Genomic DNA, 22856 nt, shown 5'->3' with positions numbered 1-22856 from the left:
TTGCTTAAGCTCTAATCTGTTTCATTGCCTCCTCACCATTTCTGAAGAGGGACCTGCGTGACTGGCCTCCATTGAGAGGAGGAAGTGACTTCTTCTCCTGGCCCACAAAAGTATCCCACCGCACCTTTTCTGGTCCTCCGAGCTCTCTGGCTTTCTTCAGACAGCCTTCCAAGTATTCAATGGGGTCATCGGGCCGGTAGTACATCAGACCTGTGAGCAGGCTCTGGAGGAAACAGTGGAGGAAGATATTATGATGTATACAGTTTCATACAATATTTAGAGAAGGGATGTTCACTGTGGCAGTGCTGCAGCTTTGTTACGATGTGCTGCTGTGGAACAGCGTGGCAGTGCTCGAACACACCACCTTAATGAGGGGAAGTTTCGAACTGCAGAGCATGGTTGCCTTAGCCCGGCTCCACCAGAGCAATAAAAATCTCATTTTGCCAGAAGTCCATGAAATTGGCCTCAGCCTGACAAATACACACATACCCCTGATGACCTTGGTGTTATTGTCGAGCAGCACTGACTGTGATGAATATGAAAGCGAACTCGACAGCCAAAACACAAGCGTATGTTTGTGTGACATTTGTCCTCTCGATCCTGTTTTCAAAACAATACCTTCCTCTGGGATTTCATCTCCACCCTCACTAACATCTCCCACCAGCAGCACGTTGTGAAGTTTCCTGAAAACAATTTGATGTGCTCATTTTCTGATAATGAATACACTGTTACGGGGCAGCAGTGTAAGGAATGAAAGGCAAAGGCAGTTATGATGATGATGACGATGATGTGCCACTTCAGTGCTCAATGTAATTTGAACTGACTGTAAATAAACAGGCACTGATTGCTTGCATACATTAGCTTGACTGCAGCAGGGGAATGAGTGTAATTAAGAGGATGAGCCAATTTAGCATCCCCTCAGGAGAAAGAATATATTTCATTATCATATTCCTGTGAGCTCTGATATGTGTCTCTGCTTAGGAATTAATCAACTTAATCGGACTTTGTATCTCTTTCACCAGCTATGACCATCTGTAACTTTCGTATTTACATAATATCCCAGCAGACTTCAATAGCAGTTATATATATACGAGGGAGTTTGTAAAATTATGATTTCCCCTCTTATTTTAAGCTACTGTTTAATCCTGAAATACGCTTTCAGCCCACGTGATCCGCACCTCTATACCGTCAGATAACGTAAAGGAAGGATCTTTACCGTGACTCTGTCATGCATCTTGCAATGCATGGAACATGAATCTTAGTGTACTCTCCCTGAGCGCGAAACATGCCCAGTTTGTCTCTTCAAAGCGTGCACCAGCTCTCACCTCAAATAGTTGAGGTATCTCCCGCCGCGCGAGATACTCCTTGGCATCGTTGGTGTTCATCTCTAGACGGAAATCCTCTGAAATGACAACTTCTCCAAAGCGTTTGATTTTCTTTTCCTTTCTTCAGACGACTCGGTGCAGTAATCTTTGGTTAATAACTGAGCTCCGGACAGACTCCCGCTCAGCGCATTTTTGCCTCCTGTTTGTACTTTACAACTGAATTCCTGCAGGCAATTCCACCGCGCCACCCTCCTCGCTCGCTGATGCAGATGCGTGGCTTGTCCGTCTTCCCTTCTACAGCGGACTGCTTCCAGCACGCACCGACTGTTTGTGTGTGTGCGTGTATGTGCCTTGACGTTGGGTTGGCACAGAGGTTGCGCGCCGTGTGCCAAAAAGCGCACGCACCGCCTCTGCTCTACATTTTCAATCGTTCCTCCTCAGTCTTGAAAGTTGGTGTTGATTCATGATTAATTCGATCGTGGGTTATAAAATGATGGAATAAAGCGGATCAAATATGGTAGCGTCTACATGTAGCTGAAATATTCTACTTTTATTTTAAACTTTTGGAAAAAAAATAGCTTATCAGATATGAGTCCATAAGAATATGAATTTTGAATATGTTTATTTTAAGTAACCATATTTTGTTACTAAAATAATTATGTTTCAATTCAGTGTTTGTAATGGAGTAGTTTTACTTTGGTAGCACTTTATTAAGCATTAGTAAGGTATTAGCAAGTGTTTAATGTTACTGTTAATGTTTACTGTTTACACCATCTACAGCTATAACTGCTACTACATCAGTGCTAGTAATAATCATAACCATAATCCTAGTCATAATAATAATATATATTTATAAATGGCAAACTAAGGAGGAGTAATGCTATATAAAAGATGAATTTACCACTTGCTAATGCCTTACTAATACCTTAACAATGCGTAATAGTGTGAAATTATTATATTATTATATATATTATTATTACTTCTTCTGAAATGAGAGATATTTATTGACTCCAGAAAACTAAATGGATGGATCTATCCATTTTCCTTCCCTCATCCAATTAGGCTGCTGCAGTCTATTCCAGTGGGTGGGGTGGGGGTGAGGGGTGGTCTGATTTTCTTAATATTTCCATTACTTCCAGAGAACAAAACATGCAACATATCCCAATGCCCACTGAAATGTGTGTCAGTCTTTACTTCACATTTTTATTGCATTTGTAAATAGCTTTGTAAATAAATGACTTTAAAACTCCACATTCATACATACAAAGAAGCTCACTCGACTTTTGTAAAGACAACTTTGAAATTGTGGCATTATTGAATTGACTAACAGAGTGGAATAACCCGCACAACCTAACTCTAGGTGCAGCTAAATATAGCTGGATAATCTCTTAAATTGCTTAACAATGTATATTTTTGTTTGGGGTTGGGTGGAAAAGTTCAACAAAAGGTGGATTCCACTGGACAGTCAGTCAAGCTTTTTTAGGCAACTCAGGAAGGAAGGTAACTTTGATTTCCTGGTTTGTTCCATAGGATTTGATTCTTAATGCCTCTAATCCTCTTGACCACAACGGACTTGTTTGTTATATCACATAACATGAGATTAGTTCAGTCACATCAATGCTTTAGAAAGCAATTATCATTCTAACTTGTTACCATTTCATACCAGAATCAGTTACTGCAGCTTGAAAATAAAATGTTAATTTATGGACTGAAGTTGAGTATTGAGCAGATGTACGCTGCTGAGACCTGCTTTGTTAGAGCAGTTAACAAAGGACATTACCACGATGAGCTCCTAGCAGGCACACTACTCGAGGAAGCAGGTCAAAAAGTTGCAGAATCAGGAGACGTACCGAGGATTAAAGTGGCTGGCAGTCCTGCAAAGGCTCCCTGCAGTGTGTCAAAACTGATTTTGCTGCTGGTTTTCCAGAAAACCTTCTGTGTGCTGGGTTGTGAAGTTGCATTAGAATTGCATGGAAGATATGTAGCTCTATTTCACAATGGGCTCCTGGCCTCTTTGACTTCTTTAGCAATAACACCACGAGACTTTTAATGTCTACTGCCTGTAATATACTTGTCACTTCTCATTACTGAGTCCCTGACCAATTAGCTAACAAGGGCAACTAAATATGAAGCTGTCAGGATCATTTGATGACTAGTTTGCTTTTCTTTCTCTCATCAGGGCACCAGTCATATCTGGCAGAATGATGATGATGTCAGGTGTACTGCAGCCTCTTGTACTTAAAATAAGCAGCCACACAAAGGGGTTTTTTTCTTGTATTTTTCTTTGGAATTAAAAATCGATGACAATGAAAACAAACCAGCAGACAAGAAAACAAACAAGGAAATAAAGAAACAGAGAACATGAGCTTAACGTATGGATGGCGACCCTCGAGGAGAAACTAACACAACTGCTGCAACTGATTAACTAATAAAGTTAAAAACATTTTAAATGTCTATAAATTTCTCCAATAAACCCCAGCTTTTTTTTTTTATACAGAAACATTGTTTTTTTTCTTCATTTACTTACATTAATTACTAGATCTAGAAAACGTTTATATGATGATGACGAATTCCGTCATTTGAAGGAGGAAACCTAACATTAACCCGTGCGTGCAAGCATGACCCTTCAGTGGTATGGGAACAGGATTAACTAGAATTAGTTTAGTTATTCTAAAATAATAAGAAAGGAAGAGATTTAAGGTTTTATTTATATTAATGTTTTATTTTTCTTTCTCATAAACGTATTATGTTTGTGCTCTTCTTGTTATATGTTGTAAGTATGTTTTACTGCTGTGTTACACGAGACTTGCGCAAGTAATAGATATATTAGATATACAATGGATATGCACTTAAGTTGATCAGAAACAAATGACAATTAAACCTGCAGTCTCGAGAGAAAACTCAATTTGTTTTAAAACTGCTAACCCCCACCCCATTTTCTCCGTCTCATCTTCCACATCAAAACTTTTATTTTGAAAATGTCTGCCACCGGAAACACTTGCTGAGTGGATCCACCGGTTTTCACTTCCTACATGTCCACTGCTAACAGAGCTGCACAATGAAAATACTAACTTTATTAGGATTATTTTCAGCATGCTTTTTAGCAAACAGCATCAACATCGAGGTGAGTTTATTATTTTCACGTAGCTCCGGTTTTCCCTTCGGTTTGTTGCATTTTTAGGTAGAAACATCGTTGTCATGTTAGCCAGCCCTGCTGTCATGCTAGCTTTGTTGATGCTGAATATACTTGCTTATATGACCCCAAATCCCGATAAAACATAAATATTTATTCACCTTCTTTCGGTTATTTCACAGAATAGCGCAGGGCAGTTCTTCAGCAGTGGGCATACGAACAATTGGGCCGTTCTGGTGAGTGTTTTTTTTTATTTTTCAGGTTGAGTAAATGCTAATAGATGATGTTAGGAACAACAGAAGACATATATGTGCATCTTCTTCATTTGCCTTTATTAACAGGTGTGCACATCCAGATTCTGGTTCAACTACCGACATGTGGCAAATACTCTATCTGTGTACAGAAGTGTGAAGAGGCTGGGCATCCCTGACAGGTAATAATAATAATGATAACAATGATAACAACTTGATTTGTATAGCACCTTTTAAAACACACAGTTGCAAAGTGTTTCACAATCGGGATAAAACCACACATTTAAGGTAAGAATATAAGTTCCAGCACACAGACAAACAAACAAGCATATGCTGTTGCTATGGTCAAATATAATGGGAGAAATATTAGGGAAAACCAACTACTGATTCAGCCCATTTCATAGGCTGATGAAAACTTGTGTGGCTTCTAATATAAGAGCATGCTTAAGAGACCCTGTTCAGACAGTTGGAAGGACTGGCAATGAAAGGCTTTATATGTTGTTAATAATAATTTTAAAAAGCATTCTGCATTTCACTGGAATCCAATGAAGGGAAATAAGAATAGGGCTTATATGTAGGTGCCTGCTAGTTTTTAGAGGCAACCTAGCAGTTGTGTTCTGGGCTAAGGAGGAAATGCACATGAAAAGTGAGTTATCAAGGCATGTGAAAATAAAAGTGTGTATTGAAAGTTCAAAATTACTGGATAACAGTAAAAGTTTCACTCACCTATGGTCACCAGCTGTGGGTACAAGCAGCAGAAATAGGCTTCCCCTGAATTGTGGCTAGCCTCTCGCTTAGAGATAGGGTGAGAGGTTCAGTCATCCGGGAAGGGCTCAGAGTAGAGCAGCTGCTCCTCCATATTGAAAGGAGCCAGTTGAGGTGGTTCGGCATCTGATAAGGATGCCTCCTGGGTGAGGTGTTCGGGGCATGTCCCACCGTGAGGAAGCTCCGGGGCAGACCCAGGACACGCTGGAGAGATTATATCCCTCGGCTGGCCTGGGAGCGCCCTGGTGTTCCCCAGGGCAAGCTGGAGAAGGTGGCTGGGGAGAGGGAGCTCTGGGCCTCTCTGCTTAGGCTGCTGCCCCTGCTTCTCAGCCCCGGATAAGCGGAAGAAGATGGATGGGTGGATCATAGTTAAAAAAAGAAAAGAAAAACCAATACTGGATGAGCTTTGAGGTGTGATATGCAAATTTTAAATGCTCAAAATATTATCAGGGTTCTTAGCAGATGATCTGTATTTATGACAAGAGAGCTGATGTAATAACTGACCTCTAGGGGTGGCTGTAGCTCAGGTGGCAGAGCAGGTCAGCCACTAATCAGAAGGTCGGTGGTTTGATCCCAGGCTGCCTCCTGGCTGCATGCCAAATATCCTTGGGCAAGATACTAACCCCATGTTTGCCTACTGGTGGTGGTCAGAGGGCCCGGTGGCGCCAGTGTCCGGCAGCCTCGCCTCTGTCAGTGCGCCCCAGGGCAGCTGTGGCTACAATGTAGCTTGCCATCGCCAGTGTGTGAATGTGTGTGTGAATGGGTGAATGACTGAATGTAGTGTGAAGCGCTTTGGGGTCCTTAGGGACTAGAAAAGCGCTATACAATTTACCATCTCTATACAGAAGTTTTTAGGGCGAACATGAGAATTTAAATTTTGCCAGGACTGAGATGAGGTATTTGAGGTCGAAAAGGCTATTGAGGTTGTTAAGCTTAGCCAAAAAGGACCATTGTGTATTATAAGCATAGAAATAGAAATTAGTTATCCTGGTCACTGTAGTATTAAAACGATTAATCAGGTTGTTGAGTCACACAATCATGTAAGGTGTAAAAATAAATTTCACTTATAATAGCAAAGACATTTAAAATTTGAGGAATTGAAACATATTTTGGTTCTATATGGTAGTTAATGAAATATTTTTGGATTTTAGACATTCTGAAGAGGTCAAGTTGATCAGTAGGTAAATTTATAATGGGGACCTTTCAATATTTTCATGCATGATGAAGAGAAACCAGTTTATTAGACATTATATTTTCCAGAGTAATCAGTGTTGAAAATATGTGACAGTTGCAGTCATTTGGAGATATTTTAAAGACTCAATAACATAAATAGTCTTTCGGCATAATAATTATTATTGCTGGATTTAACAAGACAAAGCATATTATGCGGTTGCTTTCTGAAAGAAATATGTATTCTGACTATCAATTAATTAATCTTAGATTATATTTCTGTAATTGAGCAATCATTTTTAATTATCATGGTGTATTCAGTAGTTAAGGGAGAAATTTATTCATCCCAGCAGGTGAAGTGTTTTGTAAAAGTTGCTCAAAAATTGATTAAAAAGAGGTACATTAGAAAGAGGAACTGTGTAACTGGACAGCTACTGCAATGAAGAAGCTCATGCTGTTAGTCTTTGGCTGAACCCCTGGCTAGCCAGAACATTGTTTAGAGGGTATGGGATATTTTACTGGACTTTCAGAAGAGTTTTGACATTGTCCTGCTCACTATTATTGCACATCGATTGTCCACGGCCACATCCAGGGCCGAAGCGGACTTCTGAATAAGTTTACTGAGTCTATGGTGCTGTCCATTGTTAGGCTTGGCTTTAGCTGAGAGCAGCTCAGAACATGCTGTCCATTCTACAAGGTGCCTGTATTGTGTCAAAATGAATTAAGTGAGTGCTCAAAAGTTTTTCCACAGCCTACTTTGGTTTGTTGTTTGTTCTGGGGCCTTTCTCAGATGGAGAGCTGCGGTAAAATAAAACATCCAACGTGGAGAAAATGGCAAATATGTTTGACAAGGTCTGTTTTGTGTAGAAGGGCACCAGTGGCAACAGGATGAACAAGTGTGCATATACTAATAAGTTTTCATTTTATTTCGAGATAGTAAAGTTTCAGAAATCAGTCCTGGCTCTGGAGAGTTACACAGTACTTGTGGTGGTAGTGCTGGTTAGCGATTGACTGTATGATTGGTGGGAGCTCTTGATGTCCAAATGTCAAAAGTTTCTAAATATTCAACAGCTGGTCCAACTGTAAGATCAATAAACAAACTGATGCAATTTAATTTTCAGGCTAAATGCATTATCCTTCATAACATAACAATTAACGTGTTTGATAGCAGCCATTGTCCTTTTACTTATTTCAATATCATCATATTAACTCTGTTTTTTCTCTTTTTTTAATCACCAGCCACATAGTTCTGATGCTGGCTGATGACATGGCTTGTAACCACAGAAATCCCAAACCTGCTACAGTGTTCAGTCACAAAAACATGGAGCTGAATGTGTATGGTGACGATGTGGAAGTGGACTATCGAGGTTATGAGGTCAGTTCAGGTGTTTACACCTCACCTTCATTCTGTGAAGCAACACTTATGTTAGCCTTATGTTTATCAACAAGCCCTGAGTGATTTTTAAAGTCTAAATGCAAAAATTGGGTATTTTGAAGCCAGAAAAAGATGAATCGCTTGAGCATAATCACAAATGTTCATGACTGTCTGGCATAAATTGTAAATATTTTCCTACCCCAGACAGTTTGATTCTGCTCAGCTTGTTATATAAACATTTACTGTGATTTATGTGACAGTCTCACATGCTGTGTTTCACCTTCAGTGTTGCGTTAAATAACTTGAGGAGAAACGGATTATGTCCAAGGCAACATTTTTATTGACCAGGACATTTTATAATCTACACGTCTAAAATGGGGCCCAGCCGGTTTTTATTTATTTTTCTGATTATTATTAGAGGTGGGAATCACCATACATCCCACGATACGATATTATCACAATACTTAATGCACGATACGATATTATTGCGATTTTTTTTTTTTTTTTTTTTTTTTTTTTTTTTTTTTTTTTTTTTTAAATATCTGCGATATTCAGATTCTGTACATAAAGGTAAACTTTATCAATATTCATTTTATCTAATATCAAAGTCTCGCACTCAGTCATTCTCTCATTTCAGTCAGTTTTATTGTTGACAAACTGAACGGTTTGTATTACAGTCTAGTCCAACTTAACTGAATGCAACCATCTGGTACAATTATAGCTATTCTGAACTATGCAATTTAAAAAAACTATGCAGCCCATTCAGCAACTGAAGAATTTGAAAGTAAATTAAAACAAAATATAATTTTACATTAAATAAAAAAGTTTTAAACTTAATTAAAATAAAACATGTCTTAAATTAAAATAAGTAAACTGTCATGTTTATTGCTGCCAAAAAAAAGTTAAACACATTTGGACAGTGAAGGAATGTCAGGATTCTTGCTCAGAAAAAGGATCAACATGCTCTGAAGTCAGAGCACAAAAACTTTTTTTGTAACAAAATATCGATTTCTGTTGTCCCTGTATCGATACATTATTAGCAAACAAAATATCACGATACTACACAGTATCGATTTTTTCCCCCACCCCTAATTATTATGGACTAAGGCGAGTTCATTGTTTTTTGACGACTCACTCTGTTTTGTGCCTTTTTAAAAATACAATGACACTGTACTGCCAGTCTTTGTTTGCTGTCACACCACATTCATGTGCAACAAAAACCAATAATCATTAAAAAACAGAGAAAAAACTCAGATAGGAGCTGATTATCAAATTTTAATTAAAGGATAAGTGGAGAAGATCAAAAATGTGGTCACTTACTGATCCTACCAATGACAATTTAAATATTACGAATTGACTTTTCATCACTAACTTTTCTTTTTACTGGCTTTTGTTTTGTATAGTTTCAATCTTTGAATAGTTTTATTTAACAACTAATTTACTACTTCCTGTCAGAGACATAGATGGAAAATGACCACAGGTTTGTACCGTGTGTGCCTTAGGTAACTGTGGAGAACTTCCTGCGAGTTTTGACTGGGCGCCTGCCTCCCAGCACACCACGCTCTAAACGCCTCCTTTCTGATGATCGAAGCAACATCCTCATATACCTGACAGGTACTTAAAGAGAAAAAATGTACCTATGAAGTTGAAGTAATTAAAGTTGAATTAATTATTTTTAATCTGTGGTTGATTAACAGGCCACGGTGGGAATGGCTTTCTGAAGTTCCAGGACTCTGAGGAGATTAGTAATGTGGAACTGGCAGATGCTTTTGAGCAGATGTGGCAGAAAAGAAGGTAAATTAACTGAAAAGTGACTTCAAATAATCCCATTTGTCAGGTCTACTTTGCTTGTTTTTTCTTTGCCCTGCAGGGCATTTAGCTGTGCAGCATGCCAACAAGCATTTAACAGCACAAAACATCACAGCCTATGAGTATTATAACTTTATCAGGAGGTTCCCATTCTGTTGATTCTTTATAACAAGCAAAACAGATGATTATAAGAGGTGTGTTACGTTAAATTGATTCTCTTATCAAGGCTTTGTGTGTATCAAATGACTTCAGTGGTTGAAAGAGTGCTGTCAGTGCAGTGAAACTGTATACTCTCTGTTCAGGTTTTTTTAAAAATAGCTTCAGCTCAGCTTGAAAGGTAGTGCTGGGCTTTCATTTGTCATTGGGAACATCGACGTGTAGCCTTGATAGTTCTTTTTTTCCTGCCTGTAAATTGTAGATTAAGTTTTATATGCAGTAGGAATACAGTAGTTAAATGAGGAGCTGAATGTGTGAATCTAAAGGGCTAACTTGAAGGCCATGAAACCATATGTATATTTAAAAAATCTTTAAATTTCATTGTTTAAGTATTTTTCTTGCCTATTGTACATTCGTGATGGAAGCAAAAACTTGCAGGAAAATATTCACAGATAATAATTTTTAACTGGTTGAACCATCTATCCATAAGTTTTAACATTTATCTGGGCCATATTTAGTGAGTAATTAATAAATCAATAGGAATTGTTATCAATCGGTTTGAAACTAACAATTTTTTTATGTATAGCTGAAGCTGAAGCTGTTGGATGTCTAGTTTTGTTAGTAAAATAAACAACAACAAATCTAGGAACAATGATTCGCTAATGCATGTGTGGCAGACACAAGGTTTCTAGGCCATATCTGGTCCTTTGCAAAGTTTAATCCGGCTAGCGTATCACTTCAGATCCGTCCCCCTTCGTTGTGTCTGTATGCCACACTAAACAGACGGGCACACTGCCACTGCAGCTGCAAAATAACAAGCTAGCTCACAGAAAATGGCACAGAATATAAAAGCTGACTCTGAAGGCATAAAGAGTGACCTGTGTATATTTGCATTGAGATGACTGCTGTTTTCAAAGAATGAAATTTGCTTTGCCTTGAACCTGCACATCAGCACAGAAACGGAGCCAAGGACGGTGAAAATGACTAAAGCATACTGTACAGTACGCTTTACTGTAGCTGGGTTTCTTCCAGCTAAATCTAGAGGTTTTACTTTTAACTTTGTGAAATTTCACATTTCAACCATTGGGTAAGATTTGTAGAAATATATGGAAAAATAAAATTACAGATTCAGTATTTTGATATATGTTTTAATGTTAAATGGACCAAACCACTGTAATGAGAGTGCATTATAAACATTGCACTATTTGGCCTGGGCTTCACTTAAGCCAACTTGTACATGTGAAGACTATATTGGACTTGCATTTTCAGTTTAATTAAAGAATTTCAGTAAACTTGATCTCACCCTTAATGTGGTTCTCATTTCCCAGCGTGATGTTAAATTGAATTTGACACCCCTTAGCGAATGAATTAACTAAGGAATCATTTCAGGTGGAAATTTTATGAGTACAACTGGAGTACAAAAAGAAACAAAGTAATTGTTGAACTTAGTAAATAGATCGTATTGTCCCTTGTGGCCTTCATTATCTATTTTAATTTTATACTTTAGACCATGTGATCGAGTTCTATGTGGGATAAGCTAGGGATTACAAAGTGTTAGCACAGCATTCTCTGTATTAGTACTCTTGACATTACCTTGAACTTGTCATGTTTTCCTAAATTCTTCTAAAAGTAGAGGCTGTTTTGTTCTGTAATTGGGGTTACTATTTAAGCCACTGCTTTGCTTAATTTGTAAATCACGAGATGGTAAATGAGCTTTCACCTTGCTGCTGCGAGTGCCTCTATTGTTGTCCAAACCCATTATCATCCACGGTGAGTGTCTGGGTTACAGTCAGGCTCCAGGCTACTGGATAAAAGCTCAGTGACGCCAGCTTTCATGCTGATGTGATAATTGCAGGGTTGAACTGCTAAATTACAGCCACCGAAGAGACCTCCCTTTATCATCCCCAAACCACCTCGATTAAATCTACTGGATGTGACAGTCTCTATATGTTTGTCTAAACAGGGGAAAGAAGTTGTAGTGAAATGTAGTGTTTTGTAGGAAAGGAGGATGGAGGGAAGGGAAAGGAAGGGGGTGGTGGTTAAGCTGTGTGCGTGGGAGTGTTAGCAGGACTGAATGGAGCTGTTGGTTTTTCTTGGTCACCATGGTAACTGCAATATGAAAGATGGTTAGAAGGTTTGTGTGATATCTGTTTATTGGAACAAATGGATGAGTGTTATGCCAGCTGTGCATTCTCCCATCAGTTTTGTTTGAGAATGTGTATGATCCTCTGTTCGTGTGTGTGCGTGTGTTTGTCTCCAGGTACAACGAGCTGCTCTTCATCATTGACACCTGTCAAGGCGCCTCCATGTATGAAAGATTTTACTCTCCAAACATCATGGCTTTGGCCAGCAGTCAAGTTGGAGAAGACTCCCTGTCGGTGAGTTATCTTCCTTCACATGGAAGATGAATTAAAAATCATCCATCAGCTTGTCAGATTCTCTAATAAGCAGTGTGATTTCATAGCACATTGCACTAGCTTGATTTCTGTGTTCATACGCTCTCACCCCCCTGCAACACCAGTCAGTGTTACTTGAAATAGTGTTGCACTTTTGAATTTTTATTCAAATGTCTTCTCTCTTTTAGCATTCAAACTAAGAAAGGTCTGCAAGAAATGTGACATGTTACAAGTTCTTCATCACACTAATAATTATCAGAAACCTACTAGCTCTGCACTGCACTCAAATACAAGAACAATGCTGCTTCTTTTTCCCCCTCTTCTTCCACATTTTACACAACACTGACCTTTTGCTTGAGACGTATAGCTTAAAGTGCAAATCCCTCCACTGCATAATTTAGTTAGAAAAATCCTGAAAAGTCTTCAAGAGGCAGTGAGGGCAGGAGCTGAGGGGGGGAAACTTGCTCACTCTTTCTCTGCTTTGCACTGTTGATGGACCAATCTAAAACTGTGCTCAGTTGTGCGTTGTGTGTTTGTGTGTGTGTGTGTGTAAGTTACAGAACCACTGTAAAAACACTGAAATGGCCAAATAGGGGATTAGCAGAATATAACATAAACACTTATGAATAATGAGTCTTTTAATATCTAAAAATAAGCATTTTTCAAGGAAAGGGACTGTGATGAGGGGACATTTAAAAATATCAATTTTATGACATTAAATAGTGCCAAACTACATTTTATGTATGACCAACTGTTTTTTCTCTTTGTTTTTAATGTTTACACTACTTTTGAAAAATACAATAAATACAAAGTTAAGACCAAACAAACAAACAAACAAAGAAGACCTTATTTATTTGCTGAACAGAACTTATTTACTGACATGGTTTATTGTGGCTATAAATATTTGTTTTTGGACTGTTCTAGAGAGCCTTCTGATTATAAAAGCCTTTTAGCTTCCTTCCCCTGCTCCAACTTTCTTCAGCTTGGCTCTGCTTTTCTAACAAACATATCGTTGCTCTATGGACTGTTTAAAATAGTCTGAGCTTTTTTATTTACAGGATTTGCTTGTACATTCAGCCCCTAATTTTTAAAAAAAACTTTGGCCAATTTAATATTGGCACGCACCACTGTAACAACATGTACATCACGGAAGAAGGAAAGCATCATAAGTCTCCTTTGAGCAAGAATGAGGCAACGTAGGATTTTGAAATTAATACTGTAGGCCTCAACTGTAGGTAGGTATCGCGGCTGATACTAGAGTTCAAAGCTCAGTGACGTTGACCGTAGGATTAGAAGCCGTACATCACGTTTTCTGTGAATCTTGTGAAAGCAATAACTCAAGAAGGAGTTCACCTAGGATTTTTAAATGGGCTTTAAAAACCTTGGACGAGTTCAAATCTCAGTCACCTTGACCTTAAGGTCAGAGGTCAAGTTTTCTGAAACTCTTGTGAATGCGAAAACTCAAGAAGGGTGTAGGATTTTGAAATTGATATCATAGGTGTATCTACTACGATGCTGAGGGGTGGCACTGGCAGGCACTATTATTTTTACATTATCAGCTAATGACTTCAAATTGTCAGCTGTACATAGCTAATACTATGCAAGCTTTCAAAGCAGCTATAATTGCTTTATATCACAGCGTTTTTAAATTTAAAATATCAAATGACTGAACAAAAAATATGAAACTAATATTTAATTTCATGATGAACTGAACCTAAAGATAAAGATGTATTTACAGCCTTGGATTGTGTGAGGGGATATTTACCTGATTCAGTGTTTAGCTTTGTGCTCCACAACATTATTGATCTGCTTCACTTTTTCTGCTCTTATAGCAGCGTTTTGTCCAAAGCAGCTGCTTCCAGTGGAAAAGCTTAAAACAAACACACTCCTCTACCTGCTCCACACTGAAGAGCATACAGAGTAAACATATCGGAGAATCAAAAAATATGAGAACCTTAGGAGCCGTTAGAGACCACAGTGGAGCTTAAAAAAGCGTGAATATTGGATTTAAACAGGGGATGATATGTCAGTGCTGTTTGCATTTTCCATTTTCACACCCCCAGGGGGTTGAAAACTCTTACTTCCTCCGTTATTGGAGATGGATTAATGGATGGATAGACAAAGCACTTAATTAATCCCAAAGAGAAATTGCATTGTTACAGAAATTATCCATCCATTTTCTAAACTACTTTTCCGGTTTGTTTTATTCAGGGTCACAGGGGGACTGGGGCCCATCTGAGCTGTCACAGGGCAACAGCAAACACCTCAACCCCCCGCAATGTTTTAGTTGTATAACTAACAATTAAATTAAAGGCTAAACTAAATATACTCTAAAATACATAACAAATATAAATAAAGGAGAAAAAAAATGTCTGTCTGCAATACAGCAGAAACTGAAACCTCTGTGTACTTTAAGATAATGAATATCACTCATGAAGCTATCCTGCTGCCACAAGTCTCTAATTCATTTCCTTTCACACACTTCTGCTGTGACAATGGTTGTTCAATTTCAATGCCAGATGACACTTATCAGATTTTGATACTGTACAGATTTGCAACGGAAACTATAATTGACTAACTAAAGAAATATGTTCCATAAATTGTTACCTGGGATGAATTTTATAATACAAATCTGTGAATGTTGGTGTGGATGTGTATTTTAAAAGACTGTAAGTGTTCATTGTGTAAAAGTGTAGAGGTTTGATTAATGAGCTAGAAGTAAAAATGCCACCGCAGCGCCCATTCTAGCAACTATTCTTATCCTATACATTTTTAAAATCTGTCTCATTCTAGCACCAGCCAGATTTGGCCATAGGAGTCCATTTGATGGATCGTTACACGTTCTACATGCTGGAGTTCCTTGAAGACATCCATCCTGCAAGCAAAACCAACATGAATGATCTGGTGAGCCTCTGTTAGCGTGTGTGTCCAGTATGGTCACAACTTCCTCATACCTGTTTGCAGGAAATCGCAATTTCCTGAACCACAAAATAAAATTCTTGTTATACTCTTTAAAATACGTTAGGGGTGTTAATGCAAATTTAAGTTTACAGTTGTGCTACTTGTACTTGAGTGACAGAAAGGAAGAGATTTTCTCTGGTGTCTCACATTTTGAACACCATCATTTTATTTGTTATGAATTCATTTGTAGTTACTGCAACAGAACATAACAAAAAAGGTGTGCAGATTTTTATTAGATTGACTATTTTGAAAGTCAGCTTTTAAAAGGAAGGATGTGGCAATCAGCACTGCTGATACCTGAAGCAGTGTTTTTCTTGTACTGTCCTCTTCCTCTGTCTGTGGGCCAAAAGAAGTCAGATAAAAGTCACACAGGTCACACTTGAAACAGAATATCTGATACGGTGTTGCAGTCGTTGGCCTTTGACACATCAGGGTGGAAATGGTGAGTACATGTTGCTCTGGTCCATGACTCAGTCTCAGCAGCAACTCCTTTTTCATCTTTTAGCCTCGTGCGGCGATTCAGGCCACAAGGACCACTCCTCATCTGCGTCACCCGGAGTTATGCTCAAAGCACCTCAGATCGTTACTCTGGCACTCTGTGTGTTTTGACACATGCTTATTATTTTTTTCTTCCAATTTTTCTGTTTCTGTAGATTCTCTGTTGTGCCTTTTCAGGGAATTAAGGATCAATACTATGGATTTTCTGGATGAGCCCTCTGAGTTTTCGTTCTTGTTTTTGTTTTTTTTTCCCCCCCCTGATCCAAGCTGCAAAGTCGTGCCATTTGCTGTACCTTTCAAGTCCTGTCTGGCTGAGGAAATAATGTTGACCTCAGTTATGTGATTTTTATATTCTTTTCAAGCGGAAAACAACACATTGATAAACTCACATAGGATTCATTCACAAGTGGTAACATAACAAGTGTGCTAAAAATTGTAATTGGCAAGGACATGCACAAATGTCAGACACAGTGCCTCTAATCTGTTTCTCACGGTGTCACACCTCCCAGAGCAACAGCTCAATACTAGCTGCAACTGGAACTTGGAATTGGTGGTGCAAAAAGGAATAAATCTAGTATTGTGTCTTTGTGCAGAGCTGACCTGTACATGCAAGTTATGCTGCTGCTAAAGCTGTCATTGTCATGAGGCGAATATTTATATTTAGAGAGACATTGTTAGTTGTTTTTGTTCTAAATAGTTTGAATAAACAGATATCTTCATATACATATCCAGAATCTGCATGCATAGGACACTGGGACACAAAGCTTGGTGGTTTCCATCTGCAGCCTGCTTGTATCCAGAGTGCCATCAACCAATTAGGAATTGTGTTATCTGTTGTCCAGAAAATTGTCGGTTTCCCTCAGCAACTGTCAGCGGACTAGCTGACTGGCTCCCAAATAGAGATCCAACGTGACAGAAACCACTAATTTAGAACAATGTTGAATATTCCTAATGTGAAATTTTTGCTGTCTCTGCCTCCACAGTTCAAAGTGTGTCCAAAGAGTCAGTGTGTGTCCACTCCAGGCCATCGTACTGACCTGTTCCTGAGAGATCCTGGAAGTGTTCTCATCACAGATTTCTTTGGTAGTGTCCGCAAAGTTGAGCTCACCATGGATGCCATCAACTTGACTGACCCCATCAAGCAGATGGAGGAGAAGTAAGTTGAATTTATTTGTTTTTTTTGTTAATGGCAAAAGGTATGCATCAATCAAACTAGAATAAAAACAGGATGGCAACCTGCTAGAAACTAAAAATCAGTGGTTGCCTGGTGATTAACTTTGCATTTGGCAAAAAAGTAGCAGAGGTCTAGAATGCAACACACTCAACCTTTTGGTCTATGAGGTTCTGGCTGGGCAATTAATTAAAGTAATCTGTTAAGTAGTATAAGTTAATGTGACTTTGAATATGTAAATGGCTACAGATTTGCGATTTCTTTTCAGCTATTTATGGTAGTTAATCACTGTATTATCTGATTGCATCTAATTTCCAACTTATTGCCATTTTATCACCTTCTTGATGGACCGAGGTTGAGTGGTTGCAGACCTTGTCCCCCCTCTTTGAAACAATCATTTCAAAGGCAATGACACTGCGAGTTCATTGCATGCAATTGCAATTATTTTGGCACCACTGTTTTCCCAAATGTGACTGTAGCATTAAAGATACTTGTGCAAAAATAAGTTGTTCACAAATTGTTTCCAGCTTTTCAAAATGAACTAAAGGTAACAACAGAAAGGGAGATTAAAGGTAGATATTAAAGGGATATGAAATGAAGTTGAACATGGGCTGGGCTGTACTTTCATGATGACATGAGGGTACAGCAAGTCAGTGTCAACTTTGTTTACTAAGCAAGTCATTTAGAAAACCTTATGTATAATGGAGACCTGGATAAGGCAAAGCCTTTTGAGTAAATGATGAAAAATAAATATCTGAAATAGCCACTGGTATATAACACTGCCTCCTGGTGGTTACAGTTTTACATTACTTTTAATAATCATGTAATAATCATTGCAAAACAAGGGTAGGCAACTTGCGAGTGTTGCATGTGCTGAAAAAGAGTGTGTGTGTGTGTGGGGGGGGGACCCTTATAAAATACTCTCATTTAGGCCAGCCTCACTGCCAGCAGCCAAATTCATTTTGTGTTCAGTTTACAACTAACCAGCCTTTGATTTCTGTTTAGTACACCTCCCATCAGTGATATTGATTCCTCTGCTAATGATGTGTTGATTGGCCTGTTTCTGGAAGATTAAAGCACTCAGTGGCTGTCACTATGACTACCATGTGGTGGTTTTAAGACCTGATTGTAAAGTTGACCAATGACATGTTTGTCTTGGGTAATGGTGCTGCTCATTTTGAACGCATTTACTGCTTTTATAATCAATAACGACACTGAAAGCATTATTTCAGAGAGAAGCGGAGCTCATAATTGGGCATCTTCATTGTCAGCCTTCAGACTTAATGCAGTCTGTCTTCATAAGTGGCAGTGAGTAATGAGCAGTGTTTGCTTTAGATTATCTGTGGCACTACCCTGCGGTGAATTGCACATATCCAAATTGGTGCATGCTTCCATTTTGTGATAAATAGGTTGAGCCACTAGATGGCTGTAGAGAGCTGTCAAACCTTTTCTCTGTGCCTCACGATGTATTGTTTGCTTTATCACCAAGCTCCACTAATGCCATAATAAGCACAATCATCAGGAGTTTTTGGAAGCACACAGCTATCGCAAACAGTTTCCATACACTGATTCTCTAAGCTGCAGGAACAGATGTTTACTGTGTTCAACCTAAAGATGCAATGGGAATTTAACTTTATTAATGATAATACCACCACTCCCCCAACCCTTTGTATTAATTTCATTAACTGGGTTTTAATTGAACCACTGGGAAGTATTAAAGAATCTAATGTGGTTGGCTGCTAATTAGTAATTAGAGGCAATTGCAATACTGATTTTAGTCATTGGCTGTTTGTGGCCCCGGGCAAGTTACTCATTGCACACAACTTCCCCTATTACTTTAATATCGATTACAGCCAGCACATTAGTCCTGCTGATCCTCATGCAGCACAGAAACACCAACACAATGTTATTGAGCTAGCTGTTGGCCTAATTCAGTCCTAGAGAGAGACGTTTTATCTCCATTTCTGATGTAAGAACCAGCAATCACCCGATCCATTTGAAGTTTAACAGCACTAAGTTTACTGATTCACCAAAGTGCTTGCAGTGTCTTTGTACTTTGTTGATGTTGGGAAGACTAACAACATTTATTGTCATTTTGTACGTCCTGTCAGGGTGTTTCTTCAGCCACATTCGGACTTGACTGATAATGCGGTGACAGGAAGCTTTCTGTGCTTCTGTTGGGTCTGGACAGCATTGTAGCAGTGGGGAGATTACAATACAAGCATGTGGAAAATAATAGCCATGACCTCATTACTGCAATAATTTAAATTAATGTAGTCATCAGCGTTGGCATTAATAAATAATTATTCATAATTTAACATGTGAAGATGTTTAAAACCTATTAAGGGGTCTTTGTGAATGGAAGGGTTCAACGTGTTTGCAAGGTTTTACCAGTGTAAAATATTACATGTAATGGAATTAGACTATTCAAAGGCTGATCATCCATAACTGGCCATGAAATAAGAGTTAAAAAAGCAATTTTTGACAGTTTTGCAAAGTCTTAGCACTCGATATGTTCTGTTTTTTTTTTCTTTTCTTTTTCTTTTCTTTTTTTTGATTAAATGTTAGAAGGTGTGTGTCAGGAAAGAAAAGGTTTCATTTTAACACAAAAAATATATATTTGCAGGGCTAATGAATTTCAGGAATAGAGAGCCCAGATTTATGCAGAGATGCCTATTTAAAATGCAAAGTGTCTCTCTATACTTGAATCAAAGAAAGATGAGCAAGAGTGCCAAACAATAAGGCAGTTGAGGCTGTAATTATTAGTGTGGTGGTGGGGGGGGCATCACAGGTTTGCTCTGGGTTTTATTAACATCACTTACCTCAGTTGACTGATTTTGTTGTTTGAAAAAGAAAAAGGCGATTCTTTAGACTGTTTTGCTATTTTTATAGAAGAAAATACATTTTTATGGGTTTTCACATTTGAAAAGCGAGGAGCTGAAACCAGCTTATCTTTGTACTGTGGTAAGCCCTTTTCACACATGAATTTTGGACAGGTTTGGGAGAAACGGGTCGGGATATTTTCCACAGTTGTCCTTTGTCACGTGTAGCAAACAGCAAGCAATAGTCCTCTTCAAATGTGTTTGCACTCCTGAAAATACTCTTTGCAGTTCAGGTGAGGGAGCTATGTGGATAGAGCATGCAGGAGGCACCAGACTATTACCTGCACAATGGTGCAATCGAATATCATGCAGCCTTTGTACAAGGGAGACCAGCTGATGTCCAAACCTGCTGTATCTGATACATGTCTGTGCTGGGCGCATGGTTGAAAACAGTGATGAATGCCTGAAAGAAAAAATAAGCAAGAAAATGTAGTATATTCAGTTAGTGTTGATCTCTAATTGATCTTTATTTACAACCATATTTAAAGTAACCATGCTGCATGCTTTAAGAGTATTAAATCCCATGAATTGGCACTCCCCTGAGAAACCAACCTTCACCCTTTTGCCAGCACTTCTGGATCATGTCAAAAAGCAATCACTAAATCGATGTCAGAAACTGGATCTTTATGAAACCTTTGTCCAGATGTCGTTGCGAAAGTTAGAAAATTGTGTTTCATAAGACCTGAAAATGGGTTGTAGTGAGCTCAGTGTGTTCCCACAGAGAGAAGATCACAGATGTCCTCGGAAACAAGCTGTTATTAAATATAGTGCTGCTTTAATCCACTTTTGTCAGCTTGTTCTGCCTCTCAGACAAGTGGAGGAGGACATTTAGAGAAGATGTGTACATGTGTGCGAGTGTACACATGTGCCTCTCTCATTTTCTAGCTCGCGTTCGCCTCTCTCACTCCCATATCCTCTCGTGCATTTCTAAACATCAATTTCTTCCTCAGAACAAGCCCTTACATGAAGTGAATGGCACTTGATGGTGAAGACGTTTTAATGGACCCTCTCGATCCGCAACATTATACATAAGCTTAACACTGTAATGACATTGTGTAGTTCCTCACTCGCAACCATCGGTGGTTGTTGACCGTAACACGTCCTCCTCTGGGCTACACGAGCTCCCAGAGTAATTACAACTATCAAATTAAGCTGAATTCATATCCCATTGAGTATAAAATATACTTAATGTAATTTGTGACCTGCAGGACTGGATTGTGTCTGCAAAAACTGCTTGAGCTGCTGGCAGAGTAAAAAAAAAAAAGAAAAAAAAAAAAGGAAATTTGTTTAACCTAAAGACTGCAGCTGGAGACGGCATTGATATCAGAACTAGAGAGGTGGGGGATGAATGCAGGCACATCCCTTTTAATAAGCAGAGAGGACTTATAATGCCTCTCCAAAAAGGTCTTTGTGGAAAATAAAGTAGAAAGTAGTTTGAATTGAATTAGAGCTCATTTCTCATGTTGAGAAAAAAAAGGGTGGAAGATCCCAGCGGTGACACATCTGTGCTTTTAGTGACATGTTTCTTGTGGCAGAGAAGCTTGGCACGCACCGAAGGCTCAGCAGGAAGTTGGTTCCCTGCTTACCAGTCCATACGCTTTACTACTATCTGTTTTGTGTGAACACCTTCTTCTCTTCATCACACGCGAGAAGAGACTGTGTGTCTGTGTCAGTGTGACATGAAATGGCCAGAGAGAAAAATGATGGGTAAAAGTAACTTTGAGTGAAGAAAGACACAAATACAAGAACAGGTTTCAATCATCAAGTGGCTGGAGGTGTGTCATGATGGCTCACAGGGGAGATGTGGCCCACTTTGTCTGACCTAAATTTTGCCGAAAGACGGTCACTCCTGAACCTCCACTTGACGGTAAACCTTAGCTCTGACCCCCGTTTGACTTTGTGTCAGAATTTTTTATTTTAGGCTTGTTTGTAACTTTCAAGGTTGCTGTCATCCGGACATGGGTGACTGTCAGGTTGATGTACCTCGTGGATTTATTCAGACAAACCCCCTAACAGAGCTACTTTACAGGTGCATTTTGTGTCATATGTACATTTAAACAAATGACTGTGTGTTTATGGTGTATGGTGCTGTAGCTTGTGAGGGCGCTGCCTTTGCCCTTTAAACACAGTTTGATCAACTGCTCTTCATGTTGTTGGACTAAAATAATTTTATTGTGACTGTAGAAACATTGTGGCCATTCTCGACTTATCCTCTTGCAGATATCCAGTGATTTGTGACATTTGCAAAGGTATGGGCTTAAACGTTTGTCCTTCAGAGCAACCTGATTTAGGCTGATTCTTTCAGAATGATGGATACCTTATTCTGAAATACTAAAGGCGTGTCTGGTGGTTTTTTTTAAATTGACCACTGAGAAGTGAAGACAAAGCTGAATAAAGTAAACCAGAACAGTATGTCGATGTCATGTAGAGTGGATTTATATAGCGCTTTACAATGCCACTATTCATTCACTCTCACATTCACACACTGGTGGAGGCATGCTACGGTTGTAGCCACAGCTGCCCTGGGGCAGACTGACAGAAGCGAGGCTGCCATATCGCGCCATCGGCCCCTCTGGCCAACACCAGTAGGCGGCAGGGTAAAGTGTCTTGCCCAAGGACACAACGACCAGGACAGAGAGCCCGGGGATCGAACCGGCGACCTTCCGGTTACAGATACGCTTCCCAACCCCCTGAGCCACGGTCGCCCTATGCTATTATTTCCAAATTTTAATTTTCCACAGTTTGTAAACTCACTAAATTTTATAATACGACACAAATTTAAACAAAGAAGAACAGACTTAGCACTAGTGGGTATATATAAAATCTGTAAAATGAGAACCCAAAAGAAGCTAGTTTCCGTAGAGCAAAAACAACAAACACCAGCTGACAACAAATATGAAAGCGATCCATATGAGTGTTGAAGCTGAATGTGCAGCTGCCTCTGACTTCATTGATTTCTGCATC

General features: G+C 38.9%; 2 protein-coding genes across 2 annotated transcripts in view; one reads left to right on the top strand and one right to left on the bottom strand.

The window, feature by feature from the left end:
* ak5 (adenylate kinase 5) overlaps positions 1-1709 on the bottom strand; it is a 102982-nt gene extending 101273 nt beyond the window's left edge. The window contains exons 1-2 of the mRNA XM_040015506.1: positions 1326-1709; positions 37-223 (exon numbers count right to left, since the gene is read on the bottom strand). Of these exons, the coding sequence (XP_039871440.1) occupies positions 37-223; positions 1326-1385 (247 nt within the window). The 5' untranslated portion in view covers positions 1386-1709. The remainder of the gene's footprint in view (positions 1-36; positions 224-1325) is intronic.
* Positions 1710-4310: 2601 nt separating this feature from the next.
* The window catches only part of pigk (phosphatidylinositol glycan anchor biosynthesis, class K), a 35074-nt gene continuing 16528 nt past the window's right edge, over positions 4311-22856 (top strand). The window contains exons 1-9 of the mRNA XM_040015519.1: positions 4311-4449; positions 4641-4694; positions 4800-4891; positions 7884-8019; positions 9522-9633; positions 9717-9813; positions 12245-12362; positions 15174-15284; positions 16823-16995. Coding sequence (XP_039871453.1) covers positions 4384-4449; positions 4641-4694; positions 4800-4891; positions 7884-8019; positions 9522-9633; positions 9717-9813; positions 12245-12362; positions 15174-15284; positions 16823-16995 — 959 coding nt within the window. The 5' untranslated portion in view covers positions 4311-4383. The remainder of the gene's footprint in view (positions 4450-4640; positions 4695-4799; positions 4892-7883; positions 8020-9521; positions 9634-9716; positions 9814-12244; positions 12363-15173; positions 15285-16822; positions 16996-22856) is intronic.

The sequence above is a fragment of the Simochromis diagramma genome, unplaced genomic scaffold, assembly GCF_900408965.1.
Source record: "Simochromis diagramma unplaced genomic scaffold, fSimDia1.1 OVJJ01000205.1, whole genome shotgun sequence".
NCBI lineage: Eukaryota > Metazoa > Chordata > Actinopteri > Cichliformes > Cichlidae > Simochromis > Simochromis diagramma.
Note: the sequence above shows the minus strand (reverse complement) of the source record. Positions and strands in the feature narration are given on the sequence as shown.